Raw genomic sequence first — 25,920 nt, forward strand, 5'->3', positions numbered from 1 at the left:
CTCCACTTCCTGTCTTTAGTAGACTTTTTTGCATTCTCCAACTCGTATTGCAGCAGCAGATTCTGTACTGACTTTTAAATTAAAAAAAAAATGTATATACACACGTACACGTGTGTGCACACATATGTATGAGTATGTGGAAGAAACAGCAGCAGGTCTCCGTGGATAACCCAGGGTAGGCCACACCTTGGTGGGCACAAAGCACGGATGGGGGATGGTCTTCCCATCTGAGCTGCGATTGATACCTCAATGCTAAAGAGCTCAGAAGTGCTTACACTTTGAAAGAGGCCTGGGAACGTTTATAGGCTACCCTGTAATAGTCTCATTTTGAGACAGAAGGGCCAGCCCTCTTCATGCAGTTTTTGTAGTAAATCCTTCAAAAAATCAAGAGTGAAGACAATTCACTTCTCCTGGAATTTTTTCTTCTTATTTTTCTTTTTGTGAGGTTATTATATTAAGGTATAGGTAGAAGACACTATAAAAGGCGTATAATTCGCATGTGAAGGAGGAAATCAGACAATAAATGCAAAAAATAACCCTCTATAAAAATTAAAGATCAGAACTTGGGGGCAGGGTGGAAGGCAACACATTGTTTTCACAGAGCTGTTATACACAAGCAATTGTCCTCAGAAGCAGGAACGGGAAAAAACAGACACTCGGCTGCAGAGCGAAGCTGGGTCTTGGCCTGATAGCTTTTAATGTCTTTACAACGGGGCTGGGCACTGAGTGCCTCTTCCAGAGTAGGCCAAGGAAGATAAGTCCAGTTTGGTTTTTAAGGCTGCAGTCAGCTCGGTGGCCAGCAGCTCGTGGAGGGACACGCCATCGTGCGAGTACACCCAGTTCTTCCCAGTCCAGTCGTAACGCTTGGGCCCACTGGAAGACAAAACAAATACATGGTAAGTCCACAAGGACAGCCCTTTGGATCATTGATGCCACCAACGCTGCCACCAAGAAATGGACTGGAGAGAAGCACTAGAGAGGTTCAGTATATATTTGATGTCTTGTCTTCGGGTCTTTCCATTTAAGAATATCACACGATTTATCCTCTGGAATGATCCGCAAGACCTGCAAACATGTGACCCTTACGGACGAGTATCCACATATCACATTCTGATCCCTCGCTTTTCCTACCTCACACACGACACCTGCTACGTTAGACCGGTGTTTTTTAAAATTAGTCACTTTTATGCCACTGAGATGATTTGTGCCTTACCTAAACTTTTATTAATCAGTAAGATGAAATTCATATAACATGCAATTAACCATTTAAAAATGAACAGTTCTGTGGCATTTAGTATTATTTACAATGTTGTACAACCACTGCCTCTATCTAGTCCCAAAACATCTGCATCACTCCAAAACGAGACCCAATAGAGTTGTCCCTCAATATCCACAGGGGATAGGTTCCAGTACCCCCATGAATACCAAAATCTGTGGATGCTCAAGCCCCCAATATAAAATGACATAGTATTTCATATAACCTTTATACATCCTCCTGTATACTTTAAATTATCTCCAGATTACCTATAATACCTAATATAATATAAATGCTCTATAAATAGTTCTTATGCTATTTATTTATATTTTTAATTACTGTAGTTATTTTTTCCCAAATATTTTTGATCTGCAGTTGGTTGAGTCCACAGATGTGGAACTGTCAGATACAGAGGGCAGATGGTACCCATTAAGCAGTTATTCCCTATTTCCTCCTCTCCCAGCCCTTCAGCACCTACCTACACTATTATTTTAAAAGTATTCTTCTTTTTCTAAAATTTTATTTCAGAATATTAGAGGTATACAAACGTTTTGGTTACATAAATTGCTTTTGTACCGTTTGAGTCAAAGTTGTAAGCATGCCCATTGCTCAGATGGTGTGCACTGTATCCGTTAGGTGTGAATTTACCTGTCCCCACCTCCCTCCTCCCACCTGCTTGGTTTCCAGTGAATGTTATTTCTATATGTGCACATAAGTGTTGACCAATTAGTTCCAATTTAATGGTGAGTACATGAGTACATGTGGTGTTTGTTTTTCCATTCTTGTGTAAAAAATATTTTTCTTAATGCAATGTTAAATCTATGAAATTGTGAGCCTGATGAGCCAGTTCATCCATCTCAAGCTCATCTAATGAACGATGCCAATGGCACGTGTACATTGCTTTGGGAACGCTGTATTTGCATGGACAAATTTGTAGCTGGTTCTTGCCATGTCTTGTTATATCAGATGTACCCAACATGTACACCAAATTGTAACTCCTCATGGCCTCGTGGCTAGGAGTGGACATAGCACCAGAAGACAGTGGCTCATGATGGTGTTCTGTTGGAGGTAAGAGCAGAGCACATGGGGAGCCCCTGCGAAGGGGTACGTGAGTCAAGCTGGTGCATGCAGGGAGAGCTTTTCCAAAGACAGAGGCAGGGAGGAGCTTGCCAGGGAGGGAAGCTTGGAAGGGAAACATCACCAAGGATTTTTATATTATCAACCAAACACTGGGGGTTGAATATATCCCAATAATGGAGATAAAAAGAGCAAACCAAACCATCTGGGCCATATTAAAAGGACTACTAACCCAGACTAAACCCAGAGAACATTCCCTTGGCCCTGCACTCAGAGGCTGCTGCCAGGCTGCCAGGCAGAGAGTGAGTAACCTCCAGACCCCTCCACACTGCCCCAGGGGCTCTGAGCCAGGCACTGAAGCCCGGTGTCCCCAGACCTCTCCTTTATTCCATCCCACAACCTCCTCAGGGTGGGCAAGGTGGCTAGGAAAGAATGCTTATTCCACAGGACCTGAAAAGTTATCAATTTAAAAAAACCGATCAGAAATGCAGCCCTATGAAAGATATTTTGGACCCCTGTAAAAAGCTGAGAAGGAAAAAACAAAAAAAATTTTTTGAGGAACATAGCATCTGCGACAGTAAAGGCCTACTTGGCAGATTTTCTTCCTAAATTCCCATATGAACCGCAGATTTAAAAAAAGGACACTTGGAATTCCTAGGAAGTGATCACCACCCAGTAGTATCATATATTCTTCTGAACACAGCTGGGGCAGGATCCTACTGCTAGCTGGTGTGTCCAAGTAAGATATGGACTTTTTCAGTCACCAGAGAGGGAGAAAATTCTTTTAGTGGAAACATCACAGCTGATATTGGTGCCCTGCCTGGGATTTACAAAGCCACTGATCCCCAAAAGTGATTGCTGGATTTGAGCTGATCCACCCAGTTTCTTGTACCAGTTCCTCCGTGGAAGAATAAGAATGACGGGCCTTACGCTTGGCCATGGTTAGGAAGACTATTCCAGGCCAAAGAGGCTAATGGGCCCATGCAGTTAAAGCCCTCCAACCTCCAGTAAACTAACTGGGTCTAAAAAAGCAATACAATGTGTGAATTAGGGCCTCACTAGAAAGGACAGAGATTTCTACTGTTGTTTCTTCTGAACTATACCACACTTTATGGATGAGACTGGGGTGAAAGAGGCAGAACACTTTATTCTGAACAAAGAATTACACATCACAGCTTGACAAATAATATTAACTGCCTACAAATGAGGTCAATGATACGGGGTGGGGTAAGGTTATAATTTTTTTAAATGTAAATACCATTAGGCTTTCAAAGAATTCCAAGCTGGTTATATTTGAGTCTTTCCTAATTCACAGTCAACGTGTTCTCTTTGGAAGTGCTAACGAATGACCCAGGAAGGCTGGTCTGAGAGCTTCTTGTGGGCATTTCTCTTTCACTTTTACAACTACTTCCACAGCAGCCAGTCTGATGAGGGATGACGGGCATCTCTCCCTGCCTGTTCTCAGGCTTCCAGATGCTGCGCAAGCCACGCTGTGTCTGCCAGACAATCTTTTATTTCTCTAGATTGAAAGCACAGCAATGGAAAAGGCAGGAGGAATTAAATGCCCTGGAGTAGCCACTTAAAACACTCTCCCACCTCCACAGGGCTACAGGACCCAGTTCTAAGGAGGGAATGCAACTAACCCTTTAGCTGTGATGCTCAAAACAAATAGAGGTCAAACTTTTACTTGCTTTTTAAGACAAAGTGCCACTTGTTCAGATGCTGCAATATCAAAAGTAGCTTTTTTAAAGGCAGGGCAATGATTTAATAGAGAAAAGCCAGATTCTGAAAAGTCATAAACGTTTCATTTCAGATCTTCCTCTCATCCCCCTGATCATGGCAGCCAAATTATCCCCAGGGAGAAGTTATATAACCAGAGTGAACTTGCCTACTGAGAATGCGACCGCTTATAAAACATCACGAAAGGTTCACTTACACAGAGACTCCCCGTATGAGGGTGACACTTCTGAAATGGCCCACAATGTCACATTTCAGGTGAGTTTAATGATCACAGATTTTGACTTGGGAACATACCTGGATGGAGAAGATAACCAGATTTGCTTGTTTGGAGTCTGCTTGTTGATCACGTAGGTTCCTAGATCTCCACCCAGTTTAACTGTTAAAACACCACTCTAGGGGAAAAGGTGGAAAAAAGCAGGAAGAAAATAAGACAAAGTTAGGATTTTTGTCATCATTGCTTCGTGTTTTGTTACATCTTAACACTTTCCATTTATATAAGTACACAATTTACACCATAAAGGAATGTCCTTAATTTAGTATTTACAGATAGGAGATTGTGTAGGAAGAGCCTTGCTTTCAGAATGAGAATCGGATTAATCATGATGACGCTTCTATCTCATAGCACTTTTCTCTATTCTCCATGAGGTCTGCAAGGTGAATGTGGTAATGAAGCTCCTAGTGCTAAGTGACTTGTCTGAGGTCTTTGAGCTGGCATTTGGGACTGCTGGCTTGTTGCCCTCGACTGCCAACCAGAACATACTAGAGGACGTTAAAAAATGCAGACTCCAACTCTGTTAGGGTACTGTGCCAGCCCAAACATCAGACGCTAGTCTATTACAAAAAAAAAAAGAAAAAAGGAAAGAAAGAAGTACTCGAACCACCTGTTTCGCTTGTCTTAGAAGAGCAATAGCTTCAGCTTTCTTGGGAGAAGGCAGAAACTCCAGACTAGGTTTTTTATTTCCAGACCCTTCCCACGCATCTAATAAGCTTCTCAGACGCTAAAGAGCCTTGAATTCTTCAAAAGACTGGTTAGTCTATCTTTGACCAATAAATGCTCATTTAAATTTGAAAACACCCTTTCAACAAAGGAGTCCTTTACTCCCAAGGCCTGTGGTCTCTTTAGCATGGACAGGATATGAAAGGAACAGCGACAGGGCTGAGTTCCCCGTGTTGGAACTGGCAAGCAGCAAGGAGCCCCGCCATTCCCCGTCCTGCGTGTGACTTGCAGGGACACACGGCAGCTCTGCTGTGCATTCTAGAGGCCCCATCCCATCCAGGGGCCCCGAATGTTTCTTACAACACACTTGCAAACACAAAGAGCTATTTAATGCCGGAGGGTAGAAACAGTAACAACATAACTGGTAGGAATGGGATGGGGAGGGCACTACTGGGTTATTTTTTAATAACATTTTTTTCTGATTCACAAAGAAATGTTTAGAAATGATTGACACATTGAGAATGCAGAAAACACAAGGAAAATGAAAATATTGGTAAAAATGTTAATAGTAATTACTCTGGTACCAGCCTAGGCAACAAAAAATTAAAAACTCAGCCAGGTGTGGTAGCATGTGCCTGTAGTCCCAGCTACTCAGGAGGCTGAGGCAGGACGATCACTTGAGCCCAGGAGTTTGAGGTTGCAGTGAGCTATGATGACGCCACTGCACCCCAGCCTGGGTGACAGAGGAAGACTCTGTCTCTTAAAAAAAAAAAAAAAGAAATTAATTACTATTAACTGAGTCCCTACTCTGTGCCAGGCTATGTGTTGGGTACTTTGTATAAATTCTTTCCAAACTGATCATAACCTGTTGGAGGTGGGAATCATTATCCCAATTTTACAGACAAGGAAAACAGGTTGAGAGTTGTAAAGAACACTTAGTAATTGGCAGAGCTAATCTTAAATCCAGGTCTGTCTGGGTCCAAAGACATTGTTCTTTCCATAACACAGAGTGTATTCTCAATCTCATTAACCAGCGATACAAGATACTCACTCTCGGGTCTCAGATGCCAGGTTAAAAAAAAAATTTTTATTATGGTAAAAATCACATAATATTAAATTTACTATATTAACCATTTTTAAGTGTACAGTTCAGTAGTGTTAAGTATATTCACATTGCTGTACAACCAGATCTCTAGAACTTTTCCATCTTGTAACACTGGAACTCTGTACCCACCAGACACTAATGTCCCCTCCCCAGCCCTTGATAAATACCTTTCTACTTTGTTTCTACGGTTTTGACTCATTTCTTTTTTAACTGACAAATAAAAATTATATATTTATGGCGTTGTTTCTAAATATGATTTTGACTACTTTTGACTTCCTATAAGTGGAATTGTACAGTATTTGTCGTTTTGTAATTTGTCTCCCAGTTTCTAAACACATTTTTTTAAAGGACTAGAATTATACTGTACATAAGTTTGTTTTAAAAAAAATTTTTTTTTCCTGAAACCCATCTTTATTGTTTTGGTAGGACGACATTTCATGTATTTAAAAACTTCTTAAAACTATACACTTCAGTAGTTTTTAGTATTTCACAAAGTGTGCAAACATCACTGCTATCTAATTCTAGACTATTTCCATGGGCCCCCAAAGAAACCCTGCACACATCAGTAGTCATCTCTACTCTTCTCCTCATCCCATACATAGTTTTATAAATTATTTTTCCATGAGATAACAGGGCTCGTGGAATCAACACAGAATTGCTCTCATTTGGCCTCTGTGTGGCCCTTAAATGCCCCCACTGTGCATTGCACCCTAGACTGGGGAGGCCACAGGCCAGCGGAAAGGGCAGAGGACAGATTATAAGGCTGCAGATTCCAGGGCCAGTCTCATCACTGACCGGCCACGGGCCTGGGGCCAGTCACATCAACCGCGGCTGTGTCCTCACAACTTCTGTCCTGTCTGTCCTGCCTCCCTGAGGGACTCGGTGCGAGGACGGAAGGGCCGACCGATGCGCCCTCGAGGCCGCTGCCTTGCTCCCATCTGCCAGCAGGATGGTGCGTACAACCACTGAAACCAAAATCGGCCTTCCGCCCGGAAATCTTTTGAGTGACTCCAGGAAACAGGCCACTTCTCCGCAAAGAGCACATTAATAAAACAAATGTGAGGGGCCTTCTAGCTCCGCAGCTGTCAAACTGTTTATGCCACGTGGCGCCTTCTCCACCGTGCACCCTCTCCGCAGGACAGGCAACTCCTCTGCTCCAGGTCCCAGTCGAGGAGCCTGGGGAAGATCACCCTGATGTCCTGCGTGTGTCCCCACGGCCACCGCGGCACTTCCTCCCTGCATTCAGAGCTGCTAGTGTGTCTGCCTGTCCCTGCTGCCCACTACTGTGAGCACCTTGCCATCAGACTCGTCTCTGCATGCCGGCACCTGCAGGTCAGCACCTCCACACGGCCTGTTCACTGGAATCAGACTTTTTCCCCATGGAGCTGGAAGTTGTTTCCGAAGGAAAGTGGCAAGAGAGAAGAAACTAGCAGCCGGGTTGGAGCAGCAGAAGTTCTTCATGCTTTCAGAACTGCCTGCAAGTAGACTGATGAAGAGGGCTTTCTATTTACTATTCTGACTATGCCTTAGGCAATCCAAATCTATTTTGGGAGTGGGGGCGCACTTAAGTGGGGAGGGGGGACAGTCAAAACATTTAGCAGTTGCTGAGACACAGGCACTAAGCAATCAGAGCAGACCGAGGCCACAGCTGGTGAGGCTTACTGACGCCTGCCAGTCCAAGCCAGCCCTGCACAGGTGGGCGCAAATATAGCAGTTACTGTTGTCACCAGCTCCACTGTAGAAATAGACACATACGGGACGGCATGTTGAGTAGGGAAACTTCACATACACGCGACTTCCCACATTTCCTCAAGTGGATTCTGACTTCCCCTTGAAGAGTAAGAATGATGAGTGTGAAGCACTTTGACCTATGCTGTTTTAATTAATCCTAATGTAAACCTGGGGAAGGGGAGGTTCATGTCACTCGCTGCACAGCTGAGGAAGCTGCAGTTCACAGAAGTTAGTTCATTCATGCGAGGACCCCTAGAAGGAAAATTCAAGTCCAGCCTGCCACGCCAGATCCTCTGTCTCCATGGCCAGTAAGATGCGACCTGTGAGCAGAGGTCCTCACCTCAGGACCCAGAGGTGTCTTCACGAGGCTGCAAACAGCTTCCACAGTGAAGCTGAAATTGGACCCCTAGCCGAGTATGGGAGTTTTTCTCCGGAGAGAGTCCACAGCAGTCATCAGATTCTTATAGGGGGTCCTGACCCAAAAAAGGTTAAGAAATTTCTGCTCTAATGCAGTATTATGCTGACAACTTAGTGAATGAAGACCATGTCAACCAGCAAATCCTCATTAAAACATCTAAGAGGCCGGGGCTCTTCCTAGGAGAAGAGGAAGGCAGCTCACAGGTAACTTCAAATAGCGCAGTGAGTCTAACAGTCTCCAGTCGGATTTTGCTAGGTCAAGTGCAGCAGACTCGGTAGTTGCCTGGTGACAGGCAGGGCTGTCAGCTCCTGTGGGATGTCCCCTCTAACAACCAGTGCCAATAAGGGGTGAGTTCTGGACCTAGACACTGACATCCACCCTTTCCTCGGACCACTCGATCAGATGTCACAGCAGCTAAGAAGCCACCCAAGTCTCCCACTCCACAGGGAGAAAACAGAACAAATGCTTTCTTGAGCGTATCTGGATTATTGCTTTCATTTGTCTACTTGGCTGCTAGCAAGTTGGTAAAAGATCCATAAATGCTGAGTGGCGTCAATGAAAGCATGTTTTGGAAAAGTATGTGGGTCGAGTTTCATTTACATAGTAAATCAACATTTATTAAGTCCCTACTATGCATTTGGCACAGTTCCAGGCACTGGGATCAAAGAATGGACAGTGTCCCTGCTGCCAAGCAGCTCAGTCTAGCCATGGGCCTGATATATAAATAGACAATTAAAACAGGGTGATTAGCGCCCAGAGTCATCCTCAGAGTGCTCAACAAGGGAGGGAGGAAGGGCGGTGTCTGCTTAGAGCACCTCCCAGGGCTTCGCAAAGGAGGCAACTTCCAACCCTGAGGCCAGGAAAAGACTGCCCTCCAGCAAAGCCCAAGTAATGGTATTATAGGTGTTCTAGTTGTCTATAATGTATTTTCAACTGATTTATCAAATGTGAAATACATAAATTAGTTAGCACCTGAAGACTCTAATCAGGAATTCATACCCCAGGGTAGAAAGCATTTCACTGTACTTAATACAAGTCTAAACTATAGAGGCAGCCACTATATACCTTTTTTTTTTTATAATTTCTTTCTATTTTTAGTAGAGACGGGGTCTTGCTCTTGCTCAGGCTGATCCCGAACCACTATATACCTTTAGCTTTCTAAATCTACACAGAAGAATTTGCTACTCAGTAAAATTGTTAGAAACAATTTTGCTCTGAGGCGTAGAGGATACTCAAGGTATGTGGATTGGCTAGAAAAATATAGGCACTTCTTCCTTTGCAGGAATGGGTTGTAGAATCTGGAAAGCCTATCAGCCTAATACTCTTCAGAGAGACACCCTTGGGGTAGGATTCGGGAAGGTTCTGTGGCCCACAACCGAGCTGTTTTTATTGTCTGATTTAAACTGATTCAACGATGTAAACTGAATACAGCTGCTAGAATATTGGCACATTTGCTTCTAATGAAACATTCATGCAAAGTACTTGGTCAGGATGGGGCTTCACTAATCCTGTAAGAGCAGGTTGCAGGACTGTTTTTGTGGGTTTGCATACGTGGGCAGAGTTTAGCCTGAGACTTGGTTTCCCTGTAGTTACTCTCCCTGGTAGGGAGGCTGGGGGACCGGAGGCCTGTAACTTCCCTACCTCTCATCAGCACATGGATGGTCAAATTGGCAGGCCAGTTTGTGAGGGTTCCCAAGCAGCTTGGCCCTCCAGGGCTGTCTGTGCAAGCACTTTTAAAGGCCTGCCCCGACACTGCTGCATTTTCCACCACTGACAGCAACCACTGAATCTACCTGGAAGGCATTTGATCCTTCCCAACCCCATTGCTCCTATTTTTTTTTTTAAACCAACAATTACTGCGAAGTCCCTCACTGTCCTTACAACCAGGCTTGACACTTTCCCCTTGACTTTGCTTCCTGCCCTATCATATGGGGTTCCTTCTCTAGCCAGTGCTCCCACAGCAATATCCAAGACCATTTCTATCATTTTAGGGTGACGGCTGGCTGTCTTCAATCATTCCATGATTTAATCCAAAAGGCACACTTCATGACATTTCCTGGCATTAATTAATTGCTGTGAAGAAGATTAACATCTGCAGGGGATTTCTTCCCCACTGGCAAAAAAGAACTACTCCAAGGCCTAAGCAATAATTCCAAATCCAAAGGCGGGGGCCCTTGCTCAAGTCTGCCACCTGGTGGCCTGTCAATAAAGTCCAGTACTTCCCAGGCTTCTAGGATTTGGGGCTAATGTTTCATCAAACGCAGAAGTTCTCACACCAGCTGCACATTAGAATCACCTGGGGAGCTTTCAAAATCCCAGTGCCCTGCCCAGGTCACACCCCAGGCCAATTCAACCATAATCTCTAGGAGTGGGACCTAGGGATGCACATTAGAATCCTGGGTGGACTTTTCAAAAATATGCCTCCCAGGAACGCACCCTGATCTACCTGCTACATCAGAATTTCTCAGGAGTGGGGCCTGAGTCTTTGAGTAACTCTTGGAAAGTTATCTTACCCTGCGGAAGAACAAATCAGTCTAGTTTAGTGTTCCCCATGCTTGCTTGTTTGCCAAACACATGCCCAGGTCCCTCCCTGATTTACCTTCACAGGTATTGAGTGAAGCATGAGAATCTGTATTTTTAACCAAAAAATGAGGCTCAGAAAGGCTGAGTGACTTGCCCAGGGTCACAAGCCTGGTGGGGCTGGGTTGGGTCTTTTGGTGCCAGCCACAACCCCATGCAACTTGATGTTTCATTCTGCTAGAGGAGAAGTCTTCATTTCAGAGCGCTAAAATTCTTAGGGAGGAAACAGAAATTAAAATAATCAAGAAGTACCCCAAAGGAGACATCATAGTCCTCAAATGTGTAAGGCTTGTCTGCGAGGTCTTCAAAAAACTCTGCTAACGAGTCCAGTGTTTCCTCTGCTAGTCTCTCATAGGTGGTCTCATCTAGAGAACTGCAGAGGGTGGGGAAAAAAAACAACGAAAAACATAAGATTATGTTCAATTTTATTAATACCAAATTCACACATTTATTTTTCATTTAAATTTTTAAAATTGATGGAAAATATCTAACTTATACAAAGTAAAATTTAAACAGCACAGAAGGGCTTACAGAGAGAAGTAAGCCTTTCTTCCAAATAGGCAGCCCCATCCCCAGAGGCAACAATGATTAACAGTCTTTTCTGTATCCTTTCTGTATATTCTTTTAAATATACAAATGAAGCATTCTGCATTTTTATTTAATATGTCTTAGAAATTGTTCCGTATTAGTACATATGGATCTTAAAATATTTTATTTATTTAACCAGTCCCCTTCAGCTGGACATTGAGGTTGTTTCCATTGCTATTGTTATTAAAATTTATGTTACACAAGACATAAAGTGGGAGAAAATATTTGCATTACATAATATCTGAAAAAAGATTCATCTAGAATATATAAAGAACTCCTACAAATCAATAAGAAAAAGAAAACCCAAAAAAGGAATGGGCAAAATTCTTAAACAGATTTCATAAAAAAAGATATCCAAATGGCCAAGGAATATATGAAAAGGTGCTCAACTTTTTATTTTTATTTCTATTTAGTTTTTGAGACGGGGTCTTGCAATGTTGGACTCTTACTATGCTGGACTTGAACTCCCAGGCTTAAGTGACCCTCCTGCCTCAGCCTCCTGGGTAGCTGGGACCACATACAGGCATGCGCCACCATGCCCCACTCAACTTTGTGAATCTTCAGGAAAATGCAAATTAAAAAATCACAATGAGATGCCATCAGAATAGTCAAAATAAAAGAGATAATATCAAGAATTGGCTAAGAAGAGAAGCAACCAGAGCTTTCAGACAGGTGACTAAATTGGACCATCACTCTGGAAAACTGTCGGGCAGTACTGACTAAAGTTGAACACACTTCCATGCTATGACCCATCATTTCCACTCTCGGGGGGTATAGCCAGCAGAAATGTATACCCAGGTTCACCAAAAGACATGCACTATACTGGAATGTTCATAGTAGAACTATCCTTAGACCCAAACTGGAAACTGCCCGAGTACCTAAAAGTAATACAACAGATAAATAAACTGCAGTATATTCATACAATGGAATACTACACAGCAAAACAGAATTGTCTCTAACCGTAGGAACAACATGGATAAATCTCATAAACAATTGTGATGGAAAGAAGCTACAAACATATTTATACTTAATGATATAGTTTATATAAAGTAAAAAAAATAGGCAAAACTAATCTATGCTATTGGCAATCAGGATGGTAGTTACTCTGAGGGGATGAATGACCAAGAAGGAAGAGAGGGAGGGTTAATGACCAGCAGTGAGCAGGAGGCTTGCTTGTAGCAGGCTGGTGACATTCTATTATATCTCTTGAGCTAGATGCTGGTTACATTCGTATTTTCAGTTTTAAAAATTTATCAAGCTATATACTTATGACTTGGATATATTTCCTTAGAGATACTACTTTTCAATTTTAAAAAATTGCTATAAATCTACAGAGACAGAAAGTAGATTAGCAGTTGCCAGGGGTTTAGGGGAGGGAGGAATAGGGAGTGACTGCTAATGGGTACGAGGGATATTTTTGGAGTAATGAAAATGTTCTGGAATTAGATAGTGGTGATAGTTGCACAACTTTGTGAATATACTAACCCCCCCCCCCCGGATCGTACATTTTAAACTGATGAAGTTTATGGCTTGTGAATTAATGTAATAAAAATATTTATTGTTACAATAAAAATATAACAATAAAAATATAAACATCCTTATAAGTGTTTTTGTGCCCCTGTGCGAATATATCTGTAGGTTATAAGATGTATACCAGGCAGCTCCATTACCTATGAATTTTCAAGGGGCCTAAAGTAAGACACTAGTGGCTACTAGACAATCAATGCAAGACACACAGATTTGCCATATGACCCCCTCCCCCACCCAGCCCATCACCCACTTCAGGGGGACAATGTGGGGAAGGCTTTGGGGTGATCCGATTGGTGAGGGGCTGTTCTTTAAAGAGATCTGTTGGCCTGGTAGCATGTAGTTTGAGAGTGTGCTGGAGAGAATGGGGCGGAGAGGTTGGCTGATAGGCATCCTTGAAGAATTTGGGGAAGAAAAAGGCACACCTGGCTCATGTGTCAAGAGCTTGGCAGGCTGGGCACAGTGGCTCACGCCTGTAATCCCAGCTCTTTGGGAAGCCGAGGTTGGAGGATCGATTGAGGTCAGGAGTTGAGACTAGCATGAGCAATACAGTGAGACCGTGTCTCTACAAAAAACAAGAAAATATTAGCTGGGCACGGTGGCACAAGCCTATAGTTCCAGCTACTTGGGAGGCTGAGCCAGGAGGATCGCTTGAGCCCAGAAGTTTGAGGTTGCAGTGAGGTATGATAGCACCACTGCACTCTAGCCTGGGAAACAGGATGAGACCCTGTCAAAAAAAAAAAAAAAAAAGGCCGGCAGGTGCTATCTGACTGCAGAGAGTTGGGCCACAGCAGAAGTCGGACAAAGCAAGACAAAGATGTGCTTCCCAGAGGGCAGAATTAGACCCTGCGGAAGGAAGCTGGGCTTGGGGCATCCTGCAAGTGCCCTACCCAGCCTCACAAGACTGCCTGGAGGGGTGAAGGGACAGCAGCAGAGAGTCAGGGCTGGGGAATGCCAGAGCAGGGGCTGGAAGTAGGTGTCATTAAAGCAGAAACCTAAACATGCAGCATGCTGCGCCCCTTAGAGACTTTGTGGGAGGGGTCCGTGAACAGAGACTGCAGCTTGGGAGGCGTGGGAGGCTCCTCCGGCCTTGTGGGCCATGTGAAGCCCTCTATAAGGCTGCTACCTGAAATAAACCTGGAAGGCTGACATATAACTCCTGAGCACATAACTCTGGGGACAGAATGGTCCTGTGCATGGGTGGCTTCTTGTTGCTATTATCAGATGCTACAAGGGATCAGAGAGCCAGGGAGAACTGGCCCCTGCGCAAGCAGATGGAATGGAATGGAGCATGTTGGGATGAAAGGCTGCACAAAGATGGAAAAGTCAAAGGGAGAAGCTAAGGCTTTGAACAACAAAGGCCCCTCCCAGTAAGTCAAAGCAAGGGATCCAGCCCTGTTGCAAAAACCAGGTTGAAGGCATCGCTGGTCCCCAATCTTAAAACAATCTTACTGTTTTATATGACTTCAAGGCAGCTGCCCTTCGGCTGAGGGGGCAGGGCATGGGGCATACAGAGAAATGAGGCAGCCTGAGGCTCCCAGCTAGGCAAGGAATTTGGATGTGGTTCCTGGCACATGGGACCGACTGAAAGTGAATAGATCAGGAGCCTACTTTTTGGGAAAATCCTATTATAAAGAAAAACGAATCTGGCCTAAGATAGCCCACTGGAGCCTTAAAACAGCCTTTGAAACCCAGATTGTTATCAGCAGGAAGTGGGCTATGGAAGTGTCGCCCTGAGAAGGTCACACTTCCCGCTACCTCCCCTGTGGCCAAGGGGAATAAGAGACAAGGAGGGGCCTCCCAGAAGGCTGAACCAGAGACTCATGCAGGGAGAGGCTGCCCCAGTGCTGGCCAGCAGGACTCCACCCCTGCCATGGCTCAGGGACCTCCTCTGTTCTGAATGGGAATTACAGCCGCGGTCACCCTAACCCTCTCCATCACTGTGTCAGAGCAGGTCAGAAGCCACTCCCAGACCTGAGAGAAAGGACTGCATGTTACTAGGAAATCTTGGACTTTAAGGTGGATGCAGTGACCACATGGCCTTTGGTTGGCTCCCTTGGGGCTGTGGGTAGATGCATCTGAGTGTGGAAGGAGGGTCCATGCAGATATGGGTTGGCAGCGGGTAACTGCAGCAGTGCCTGGCAGCTTTCCATGGGGAATGCTCTGCTTCTTCCAGGGCACTCACTAGACTACATTTCCCAGGCTCCCTCGCAGCCAGTTAGGGCCATGCAACTAAGTTCTTCCTACTGGACTATGAGTGAGGGACAAGTGCCACTTCCAGCCCTTCTATGCTTCCAGCCCTTTCTGCCAAATGGGACTTGTACAAGGTGACCCAGCCTCAACAATGCAGAGGGCAGTAAGGCACCGACAGGTGAGGACCAAACTGGAAGTGGAAGGAGCCTGGCTCCCGGATCCACTTCACAGAGGAACACCTGGGCTGCCTGGAGAGGGGGACACAGATATTCTTGGTTTGAGCCATTAATATTTTTGAGTGTATTTGTTACAACAGCATGGCTTACCCTAACCACTAGGATATTGAAGAAAGTAATAACAGAACTCTGGAGACAACCTTAATGTCCAATAAGAGGGGATGGGTTAAATAAATTATGGTATATCCACATAATTTAATACTATTTTATTAAAAATAATGTAGTGGATACTTAGTGACACGGAAAGATGCCCGAGTGTCATTGCTCAGGGAGAAAAGGTTCTACATGGAAGAGGAAGGGAGGGAGGAAAACGGGAGGAAGAGATCCCTGCTGTGGAAGGTGTTTTATCTTACCGTGGGTCACCCAAAGTTCCTGATTTCCTCAAATTCATCAAACAGACACTCTGCTTTTTGACATTCAGAATCTGGTTGAGGCAGTGGAGGTTCAAACTCTAAAAGCCAAGGTTAAGAAGAACATTACCGTTTTTATAGTATATTATAATCCATTAATGCATGGTTTATACATTGCCACTTCTATATTCAAGATAACCACATTAAGTTGTTCAGAAATTTTCTTAGGGATTTTCTTTTTTCACCTTCTTTTTAATGCATTACAGTAAGTTGTCCCGGTCTCTAAGCTTGTGCTGGTCCAGTAGGGTAGCCATGAGCCACAGGTAGCTATTTAAACCTAAATATATTGAGCTAAAATAAAATGAAGTCAGTTGCTCAGCTGCACCAGCCACATTTGAGTGTCCTGTGGCCACTGGCTAGTGGGACAGACAAAACATTTCCATCACGGCAGGAAGTTCCACTGGGCAGCGCTGCTGCGGGCTATTCAGGTTACATGGTGCTTAGCAGGAGGCAGGGAAGCTCCTAGAATGTCACTAAGAGAAGCAACAGGAAACAGCAAGAGGCAGAGTCTGCCAAAGTCCAGAAGATTGGCTCTGACTGCAGACTGCTGTCTGACAAATCTTATTAGCATGATCTGCAGGACAGACTGTGACCTGTTGATTTTTTTCAGTCCCTAAGTGCTGGGCATCCTGGAGGTGAAGTTCAAGTTGATTAGCGCCAGCTGTGCCGTGGGACCCTGCTGAGCAGCTGGAGAGACAGATAATAACCGGAGAAGAGCTGACTGAGCGCGGGAGAGAAATGGCACAGGCGGAGTGGGGATGGCAGGCGGGGGAGGTGATGGAAAGGAAGGAGGCAGGCGGGGTGGCCTCGCGCAGGGACTCAGCTGGACTTCATCCTGGGAAGGCACCAGGGGGCTTTGAGAGGTTGGTGATAAGATTTGCTTCTCCAAAGCTCGCTCTGGTTGCCATGGAGAGGAGGGGAGAGACTGCTAGTTATCGCTCTTGGGCTGGCAGCGCCCTGGGCGAGCTCAGAAAGGAGAAGCAGAGGGCACAGGGCTGGGAAGTGATGGGGAAGGAGGGGATGGGGGCAGAGCACTGACAGTGTGCTTAAAAAGGCATGGCTCTGAGGGGAGAAAGCGGCTGTCACACCACTGTCACAGCCGGTGCACAGTCCAGAGCGCTCTCTGCTCGGCACTGCTTTGTCTAAACGGACTCATTCAGTCCTCCTTACAATCCTGTACTATTATCGAGGGAAGCACTATTATTACAGCTATGGTCCTCCACAGTTATGTTCTATAAATTGCCACAAACACTCGATGAGAGAATCATTCCTAGCGGAAATACGGGGTTAGGTTCCTGCAAGCCTCTGGTCACATTTTCACCACCCGATCAATACATAACTTTGTTTTATGTGTATTTCTGCTTACAGACACCTTATGTTGATCCATTAACATTGCTCTCAGAACAAAAGCACTGCAACTCATGGTTGGGTGAAGCTTACCTAACACAGAAATGTTTTCTGTAAGGCACATCACAGCCTCCTCATGCTTACTGGGGCCATTTCAAATAGTGAAATCACCATTGAAAAGCCTAAAAATGGCTGGGCGCAGTGGCTCACGCCTGTAATCCTAGCACTCTGGGAGGCCGAGGCGGGTGGATAGCTCGAGGTTAGGAGTTCGAGACCAGCCTGAGCAAGAGCGAGACCCTGTCTCTGCTAAAAATAGAAAGAAATTATCTGGCCAACTAAAATATATATAGAAAAAATTAGCCGGACATGGTGGCGCATGCCTGTCGTCCCAGCTACCAGGGAGGCTGAGGCAGTAGGATCGCTTAAGCCCAGGAGTTTGAGGTTGCTGTGAGCTAGGCTGACGCCACGGCACTCACTCTAGCCCGGGCAACAAAGCGAGACTCTGTCTCAAAACAAACAAACAAACAAACAAACAAACAACAAAAAAAATGCCTAAAAATGGCACTAAACAGACCGTGAAAAGGACACTTGTGTATATACTATGAGAGCAGAAACAAGAAGGCAGAGTGATGCCTTGCTTGACATTTTCTGGGAACATGCGCGAGGGGGGCTCACATTTTTACTAATAGCTGCTCTGCATAAGTCTGCAAAACGACTGCAAAAGTGCCAGGAGTACTGATTTTGGGGTAACACATTTTAGCAAGCAGGCAAATTCACAAGTATAGAATCTGCAAATAATGAGGATCAACTATAGCTGTATTTTACAGATGAGGAAACCGAGGCACCAAAGGGTGATATGCCCCAAGTTACAGACACACACACAAAAAGTGGCGGAGCTGGAGTTGAACCTACAGTCTGTGTGTGCCACAAAGGAAAGAACCACACACCTGGTAATCAGAACAGGGCTCAAAACATCAAGGGACGAGTGTGTGAGAATGTCAAGCTCACCCCAGGGAATTCCCCTCCTCTCCAGGATCCTGGTCCCTGGAATCCTAACCGTCTTAGTCTAGCTGATACCTTCACACACCTGTTTTTTTGTTTTTTAATTTTGCAGAACTTTGATGGTTGTTTTTGATGGGAGGTTTGGTTAAATGCAAGTTATTCACAGCCAGAAGTGTAAGTCTTTATTCAGCTGTTTTTAATCATAATAAAGAACCACTGCCAAATACTCCTTGCCTTGTATCTTACTTATTTATTTATTTATTTATTTTTTGGCACTTTAACATTCCTTGGGCAACTGCTAAACCTTTGGGAACCTCAGTTTCCTCCTCTGAAGGCAGGATCACGGCACCCTCCTTGCAGACTGGTCATGAGGATTAAACAGGAGAGCAGGGATACCCCAAACACACAGCCTAAGGGTGTTCAGTAAATTTCTGTTTTGAAATATGTCAACAAAACTATGTCCCAGGAGGTCAGAGGTAAACTTCAGCCCCCACCCAAGGGAGAACCTGCTCTGCTCTGCCCGAGGGAGGCAGACGGGAATGCCCGGTGGTGAGGGTCATATGATGAGTGCACCCCATGAAGCCATCCAGCATACGCCCCCTTCTGATTCCAGGTCACCCAGATGCCCTTGGACTATCTATTGTGATGGGCTTGCCTTGCTCTAGATCTGTGTGCTCAGCACAGGGCTGGCCCATGGGATGCATGGAGAAAACACTAGACAGCTTCTGGGCCTAAACTCTTAGCGTCAGGAACCACATGACCCAATTACGGCCCACCCCACGGAGAGGCCTGGGCTGAGTGGCCAGCATTCATCCCAAGGTATCCACTGATCACCCTGGGCCCTGTCAAACCACAGCACTTTCAGAGTGAATCAGAGCTTGTCCCCTGCTGGGGGGGATGAACTGGTATAACCACTTTTGGCCCCAAATGAGTTAATTATTGGCTGGCCCTTTGCCCAGAAATTTCATTCTAAGGAATTCACCAGAAAGGATCTTTTGAAGGCTCACAGTAGTATCAATCATGTCAACAGAACACTGCAATCAACCAAATGTCTCCAAAACGAGACTGGATAAAGTGTGATATTTTCACTCAACAGGACAGTATCTAGCAGATGAATAAATGACAACTGCATGCACCAATGTTGATGTTGCTCAAAAAGAATGCTGAACGCAAGGGGCAAGTCACAGCAGAATGAATACAGCAGAATGCCTGTCATGTAAACAACTCATGGTTTAGGGAGACATACATAGGGGGTAAAACTCTAAGAACAGGAGGGATGATTAACAGAACCCAGGCGGGAGGGCAGGTATGAACGGGTGAGTGAGGACAAGTGAATTCTCTCTCTTAACCTGGTGCCGGGAATACAGAAGCCTGTCTATTGTCCTAGCCTCTTCAGGCAGCTATCACACAATCCCAGATGCTGGTGGTTTATAACCAACAGAAATTTATTTCTCACAGTTCAGGAGGCTGGGAAGTCCAATATCAAGGCACTGATAGGTCTGGTGAGGGCCCGTTTCCTCATTCACAGATGGTGCCTTATGGCTGCGGAAGGGGTGAACAAGCTCCCCTGGGCTATTTTATAAGGGCACTAATCCCAGTCACAAGGGCTCCACTCTCAAGACCAAATCACCCTCCAAAGGTGCCACCTCCTAATACCATCACTTTGATGATCAGGTTTCAATATGAATTTTGAGAGGACACAAATATTCAGACCACGGCATTTATTATTAATCTTTAAGCAATACAGATATTTTATATATCCTTTCATGTGTATAAACTCATGTAGATTGTCTGTGGAAGACAAATAAAAACAAATTTAAAGTGAATTAGGGCATAACCTGCTTGTCAGGGATAAAGCCAAAAGAAAGGTCATGGGGTCACAGGTGATGGTCTTGTCCTTCTAGGAAAATGGATGGATGTCTAAGAGCCATCCAAGGTATGCAGAAGTGGCTGCAGCAGGAGCTTGTTGTGAACTATAATAAAATCTTAAGCCCCTCAGCTGACTGAATGGACCCCGCCTCTTGGCCAAGGGGACCCCAGAAAACCCTTAAAGCTGAGTTGCCAGCCAGGAAGAGAAGGGAGGTCAGACATGCCCCGTTATGCTCCCTCCCTTTTGGAGTTACTCTTTGTAACAATAAGATACTAAGTCATTAATTATCAGGCCTAAGGGCATGCAAGACAAAGCTTAAACCATACCTGCAGGCCATCAACTTACTTAACAGATCACTGGAGTTTTATAACAGACATCCTTAAGGTAAAACATTCCAAGCGTTTAGCTTCATTTCTTTAACCAATTACAAATCAAAGAATCTTTAAACCCACCTATAACCTATAACTGCCCTGCCTCCATATGTCCTGCCTTTTTGGGCCAAACCAATGTACACCTTCCACATACTGACTTATGATCTTATGTGTGATTCCTGTCTCCCTGAATGCATAAAACTAAACTGACCCAGCTACCGAGGGCACTTTTTCTCAGAACCTCTTGAAAACATGTGCTCCGGGCCTCAATCACACACACTCAGCTCAGAATAAATCTCTCTAAATTAACTTACAGAGTTTGGGTTTTCTTCATTAACATTATGAAGTTATTTAAGAGGCAGCATGCTGTGGTTATTTATCCCCTCCAAAACTCCTGTTGAAACTTAATCCCCAATGTGGCAGAGTTGAAAGGTGGGACCTTAAGAGGGTCTTCCCTCATGAATGGATTAATCCATTCAAAACTTAATGGATTAATGGGTCATCATGGGAGTGGGACTGGTGGCTTTACAAGAAGAGGAAAAGAGCCTAGAGCTGGCATGCCCAGCACCCAGCACCCAGCACCCTTGCCATGTGATGCCCTGCGGTACCTCAGGACTCTGCAGAGTCCCCTCCAGTAAGGAGGCCCTCATCAGATCTGGCCCCCTTGACGTTGGACTTCCCAGCCTCCAAAACTGTAAAAAATTAATTCCTTTTCTTTGTAAATTATCCAGTTTCAGGTGTTCTAAGTACCAGAAAATGGACTAAGACACAGTGACATCAGTTCATTCCTTGAAGCTGTCTCTGGCATGAAAAGTGAAACATTAAAGATGCAGCCCCTGTCCCACCCTTCCATCCAGACCAGAGGTTGACTCCTGGAACCAGAGTCCTCCCCAGCCTCTCGGGTGAGAGTGAGGCTGCAGAGCTCTGTGCTCTGTGGCTTCTGGGTTCTGATGAGCAGCCGGAGCTGTGACTGATGAGACGCACTGGAGAGCTGTCTAGTGTGGCAGCCACCAGCCACCTGTGGCTACTGAGCACTGGAAGTGTGGCTAGTGGGATGTAAGAACTGCGTTTTAAACTTTAGTTTTAATTAAAGTTCCTGGAAGACTTTTAAGTATGTTTGGAACAACTCAACTATGTGAATCTTCATTTTCAATAAAATCTAAATACAAATCTAGTATTTCCAGGGAAACTTAACATCTGAATTGAGATGTGCTCGAAGTGTGTAAGTATGAAAAAGAATGCAAGATATCTCATTAATGTTTTAAAATATATTGATTACATGTTAGAATGATATTTTGGACGTACTAGGTTAAGTAAATATTGTTGAAATTTATTTCACTCGTTTCTTTTTGTACTAGGTTAAGTAAATATATTGTTGAAATTTATTTCACTTGTTTCTTTTTACTTCTTCAATGTGGCTACTAGAAAATTTAGAATTATGTATACAGCTCCTGTTCTATTTCTGTGGGAACACTGCTCTACAAGTAGAATTAGGGGGTAGCGAAAACAAGGATGGAAAAGAGGCCTCTAACTGAACTCAGATCCTGATGCATTTTGAAGACCAAGGGGACCTTTGGGATCAACTCAAGGACACAGTCAAGACCTTAAAATAATTAAACAGAATGGTGTTCCCAGTGGCCACTGCCATCCATCCAACTCCACAGGTACCTAAGATGTGCAAGGGAACTGTACAATAGGCAGATTAAACAAATGTGATTAATTTAACATGCAAAAAAGAGGCCCAACCTCTTAACAGCTGGCAAACCCAGCGTGAGCTGGTGGTCACCTCCTGGGTGCCAGCACCACGTTGGGTGTGCTTCTGAGTCAACAGCCCTAAACAGCCACGAGGTACCAACCAAAAAAGGATTTCTTGTCACTATCCTAAAGACTCTGTTGACAATTCATGATGCCCCCACAGGCAGGGGCGGATGAGTGGCACAGAAGGAGCCCAGTAATGACCGTGCGCTTTCTTTCCCACAGGGGAGCTCAGGGTCACCGTGGCCAAACCTGCGTAGTTTTTCCACAGAAGCTGAGAAATCCATTTTCTAGGCCTCAACTTTTGAGCACCAATCCCAAAGTTTCTTTAAACATGGTGTGGGCCAAATAACACGAGTCAGTGGGAAGTTTAAGCCTAAAGTACAAACTCCAGAGCCCGACACACCATTTGCATGTGACTTCACCTGCTTCCAATACACTCCGAGTACCAGCCTCCCAGAACTGACCCCCTTCCGCATCCCCAACCGCGCCCCCCACCACTCCGCCTTTGCCCTGCTGTACTCTCCTGGCGTGCCTGCACCAATCTCTCTCGACATCTTTAAGATGCTAATTAAATACCACGTCCCTCCCCCTGCGAAGTCCAGCCCAACCCCACAGCCATTGTTTGGGCTTCCTTCTTTCAAGTCCTGTAGTAACTGGGTCAGATATTTCTCTGCATCCCCAAGGGAAGAAAGGGGACCTAATCTGGAGTGCAGAAGACTTTATATATGCTAATCCAATTTAATCCTCACAACCAGGCCCGGAAAAATGGGTGTTACCCTTTAATCTCCTCTTCACAGAAAAGCCCCGCCTCAGAGAGGTTGGGGGATCCCTCGAGGTCACCAAGGCGGAATTTGCAACAAAGATCGGGTCATTTTCTAAAAGCCGGAGCCCTTACTGCTCTAGCTACTCCGCAGCCCAGGCAGTCTCACCTCACTGCATGATAGCAGTTCGTTCACAAAAACCCAGGCTTGGAAATATTGTGTGTTCACACACACAAGACCTGCATGTGGTGCATATACACACACTATATGAACACACGCAACGCACATAGGTGTAGTCTACAATAGTACACACCATATATTAATAACACTTAAGTTCTTGCAAAGTGGCAAGCACGGAGACAACCACAGATCCCTCGGAAGTGACCCCGTCCCGCTGCGCTGCCGTCCCCCCGCAGTCGTCCTGCAGGACAAAATGTCCCTTTTCATCAGGAAGCAGCAGCCAGTGCAGACGAAACCAGGAGAACTGGAGGAAAGGGGCCCCCATATCGTGCGCTCAGGCCGACGCAGCCAGGCCCGGCAGCACAGCGCGTCCGCAGCCCGCCCCCCGCGTCCCGCGCGTCCCGCCCGCAGCGTCCCCGGCGTGCGCGGCGCCTCCCCCGGCCGGCGTGCTGCGCGCGGCCCGGCGCGGGTACTCACGGTGTGGCCGGGCGCGCTGGCCGCGGCGGTTCCGGCGCGCAGGCCCCGGCGGCTGCAGATCCGGGCGAACTCCGCGGGCCCTGGGGTCGGGGTGAAGGCCTGGGCCGGGCTCGGGAGCGCCGACCGGGGCAGGAGACCGGCGGCCGCGCGGCGCCAGAGCGTCCACATACTGCTCCGGGTCTGCGGCCCGCTCCGCCTTCCAGCGCAGGGACGCTGCGGCGACACCTGGTGGTCCTGGGTCGCAGGCACCCCGGCTCGGCTCCTGCGCTCTTCTGTGGGGAAACAGGGGGAGGTTAGACCTCAGGAAGAACTTCCCAGCATTGCACTATCCATGTATATAACAGAAACGGAGAGCCTGCTTTGTGCAAAGCTCGGAGTGTAACCAAGACTCCTCACCTCAGGGAGACCTCAGGGAGACTTCAGCCTGGTCGCCTGCCGCTTCCCAAATTCCGTACAGGAGGGATTTGGGAGCTGCTGTCTTGCTGGAAAGTGGGTGTGTGCAGGCGTGGAAGTTGCTTGGCCGCCGGTATTGATTACTGCGTCAGGCGTCTGCCTTGTTTAAATCCAGACTCTCCCTACTTCCTAGCTGTGTGACCAGTGGACAAGTTAATTAACCTCTTCGTGCCTTGTCTATAAAATGGGGTTTATAAAAGTTTCTACTTCATAGGACTGTTGAAGGATAAAATGAGTTAATCCTTGTAAAGTGTTTTGAACGGGGCCTGGTTCCTGTTAAGTTCACAGTGAATGTCAGTAATAGATTTTAAGAAAAAATTTTACTTAGGTTATATATTATTGCAAAGGAATAAAGATTGTGAAAGTTTTCTTCACCTTTTACATATACTTTAGAAAATGTCAGATGTGGCCAGGAATGGTGGCTCACGCCTGCTCAAGGTCAGGAGCTCTTGCCTGAGCAAGAGCGAGACCGAATCTCTACTAAAAATAGAAAGAAATGAGCGGGCCAATTAAAAATATATATATAGAAAAAATTAGCCGGGCATGGTGGCACATGCCTGTAGTCCCAGCTACTTGGGCAGCTGAGGCAGGAGGATCGCTTGAACCCAGGAGTTTGAGGTTACTGTGAGCTAAGCTGACGCCATGGCACTCTAGCCCGGGCAACAGAGTGAGACTCTGTCTCAAAAAAAAAAAAAAAAGGAAAAGAAAATGTCAGATGTGAGCCTGGCACAGTTCTGCATGCCTGTAGTCCCAGCTACTCACTCTGGAGGCTGAGGCAGGAGGATCACTTGAGCTTAGGACTTGGAGGTTACAGTGACCTATGATGGTGCCCCTGTACTCCAGCCTGGGTGACAGAGCAAGACCTTGTCTCAACAAACAAAATAACAACAAAAATGTCAAATGTGTATACTTTTCATGGAAGAGAAGATGAGAAGGTGCTAAAGTTCTTCCAAAGTCACCTTGGTAAATAGTGAATTCAATTTGTAAATAGTGGAGAGGTGACATGTGGTTAAATACTTAGGACACTAAATGACAAGTGTCAAGGAAGAATACAAACTAACAGCTATCAGTGTGGAATAGGAGATTACATACAACTAGGGGTGGGAAGAAGCTGGGAAGTGGCGTTTGCACAGGGTCTTGAAAAATAGGGCAGGGGAGGTGGGATCTGCTTGGCTATTAGGTGGTCTGAGGCGTTCTTCTATGAAAGACATCTTCATTCTAAGCAGCCATTTATTAAGCACTGTTATCTGTATGCCAGGCCTCGAAAAATCATTTTCATCCTGCAAAGTCTCTGGAGATACTTTTGATTGTCACAAACTGTGGGATGGGTGTGTGTGTGCCACTGGGCTCTAGTAGGAAGAGGTCAGGGATGCTGCTCGACATCTTATGATGCACAGGACGGTCCTCCCCACAATGAAGAATTATCCAGTCTAAAATTACTCAATCCACTGCCAAGGTTGAGAAGCCCTCCCTGAAGCCACACAGGAACAACCTGTAGGTGTCAAAGGGGAGTGTGTTCCCCTGGTCCGTGCCACACTAACAATGAAGCCCTTCCTCACAGCCTCTGAACTTCACTGTTTAATTAGTTGCCTTGTTGTTAACCAGCATGCTTAGCAAGTTCTGGCATAGAAAGGGCCCTGGCACATGTCCCAGCCAGGGGCAAAGCTGGTATCACTGCCCCATCTTTTTGGCCAAGGAAATAGGTCTAGAGTAGCAGACCAGAGAAAGAACGTGTCCTTCTTCAGTTTCTTGGAGGTGGTTTAGGGGACTCAGGCGCACTTGGTAAGAAGCTGGGGCATTATGGCTTGTGCAGACAAAGATGTTGAAGGATGTTTTAGTACACACAGTGCCTTTTCCTCCCTCCTGGTTGCTTTCAGCTGCAAGGCAAGTGCTAGGCTGTGGTC

The 25,920-nt window shown here is 45.6% G+C and overlaps 1 protein-coding gene across 1 annotated transcript; it reads right to left on the minus strand.

Annotated features, from left to right (window-relative positions):
* Window positions 1–427: 427 nt before the first annotated feature.
* Window positions 428–24,051, minus strand: FXN (frataxin). The gene is made up of 5 exons (XM_069474136.1): window positions 23,564–24,051; window positions 15,741–15,838; window positions 11,096–11,216; window positions 4,367–4,464; window positions 428–873 (listed from the first exon to the last, which is right to left on the minus strand). The coding sequence occupies exons 1-5, from the start codon at window positions 23,729–23,731 to the stop codon at window positions 705–707; spliced, it is 654 nt and encodes a 217-aa protein (XP_069330237.1). The 5' UTR covers window positions 23,732–24,051; the 3' UTR covers window positions 428–704.
* Window positions 24,052–25,920: the final 1,869 nt, after the last annotated feature.

Source organism: Eulemur rufifrons, chromosome 7 (assembly GCF_041146395.1).
Source record: "Eulemur rufifrons isolate Redbay chromosome 7, OSU_ERuf_1, whole genome shotgun sequence".
Lineage (NCBI taxonomy): Eukaryota > Metazoa > Chordata > Mammalia > Primates > Lemuridae > Eulemur > Eulemur rufifrons.

Excerpts from the sequence above, each read along its gene's own strand:
- FXN (XM_069474136.1), bottom strand. The coding sequence starts at position 23,731 with ATGTGGACGCTCTGGCGCCGCGCGGCCGCCGGTCTCCTGCCCCGGTCG. Across the intron at positions 4,465-11,095 it reads ACTATGATGTCTCCTTTGGG|AGTGGTGTTTTAACAGTTAA; the intron begins GTACTTCTTGAT and ends CTTTTCCCCTAG. Across the intron at positions 874-4,366 it reads TGGTTATCTTCTCCATCCAG|TGGGCCCAAGCGTTACGACT; the intron begins GTATGTTCCCAA and ends TTTGTCTTCCAG.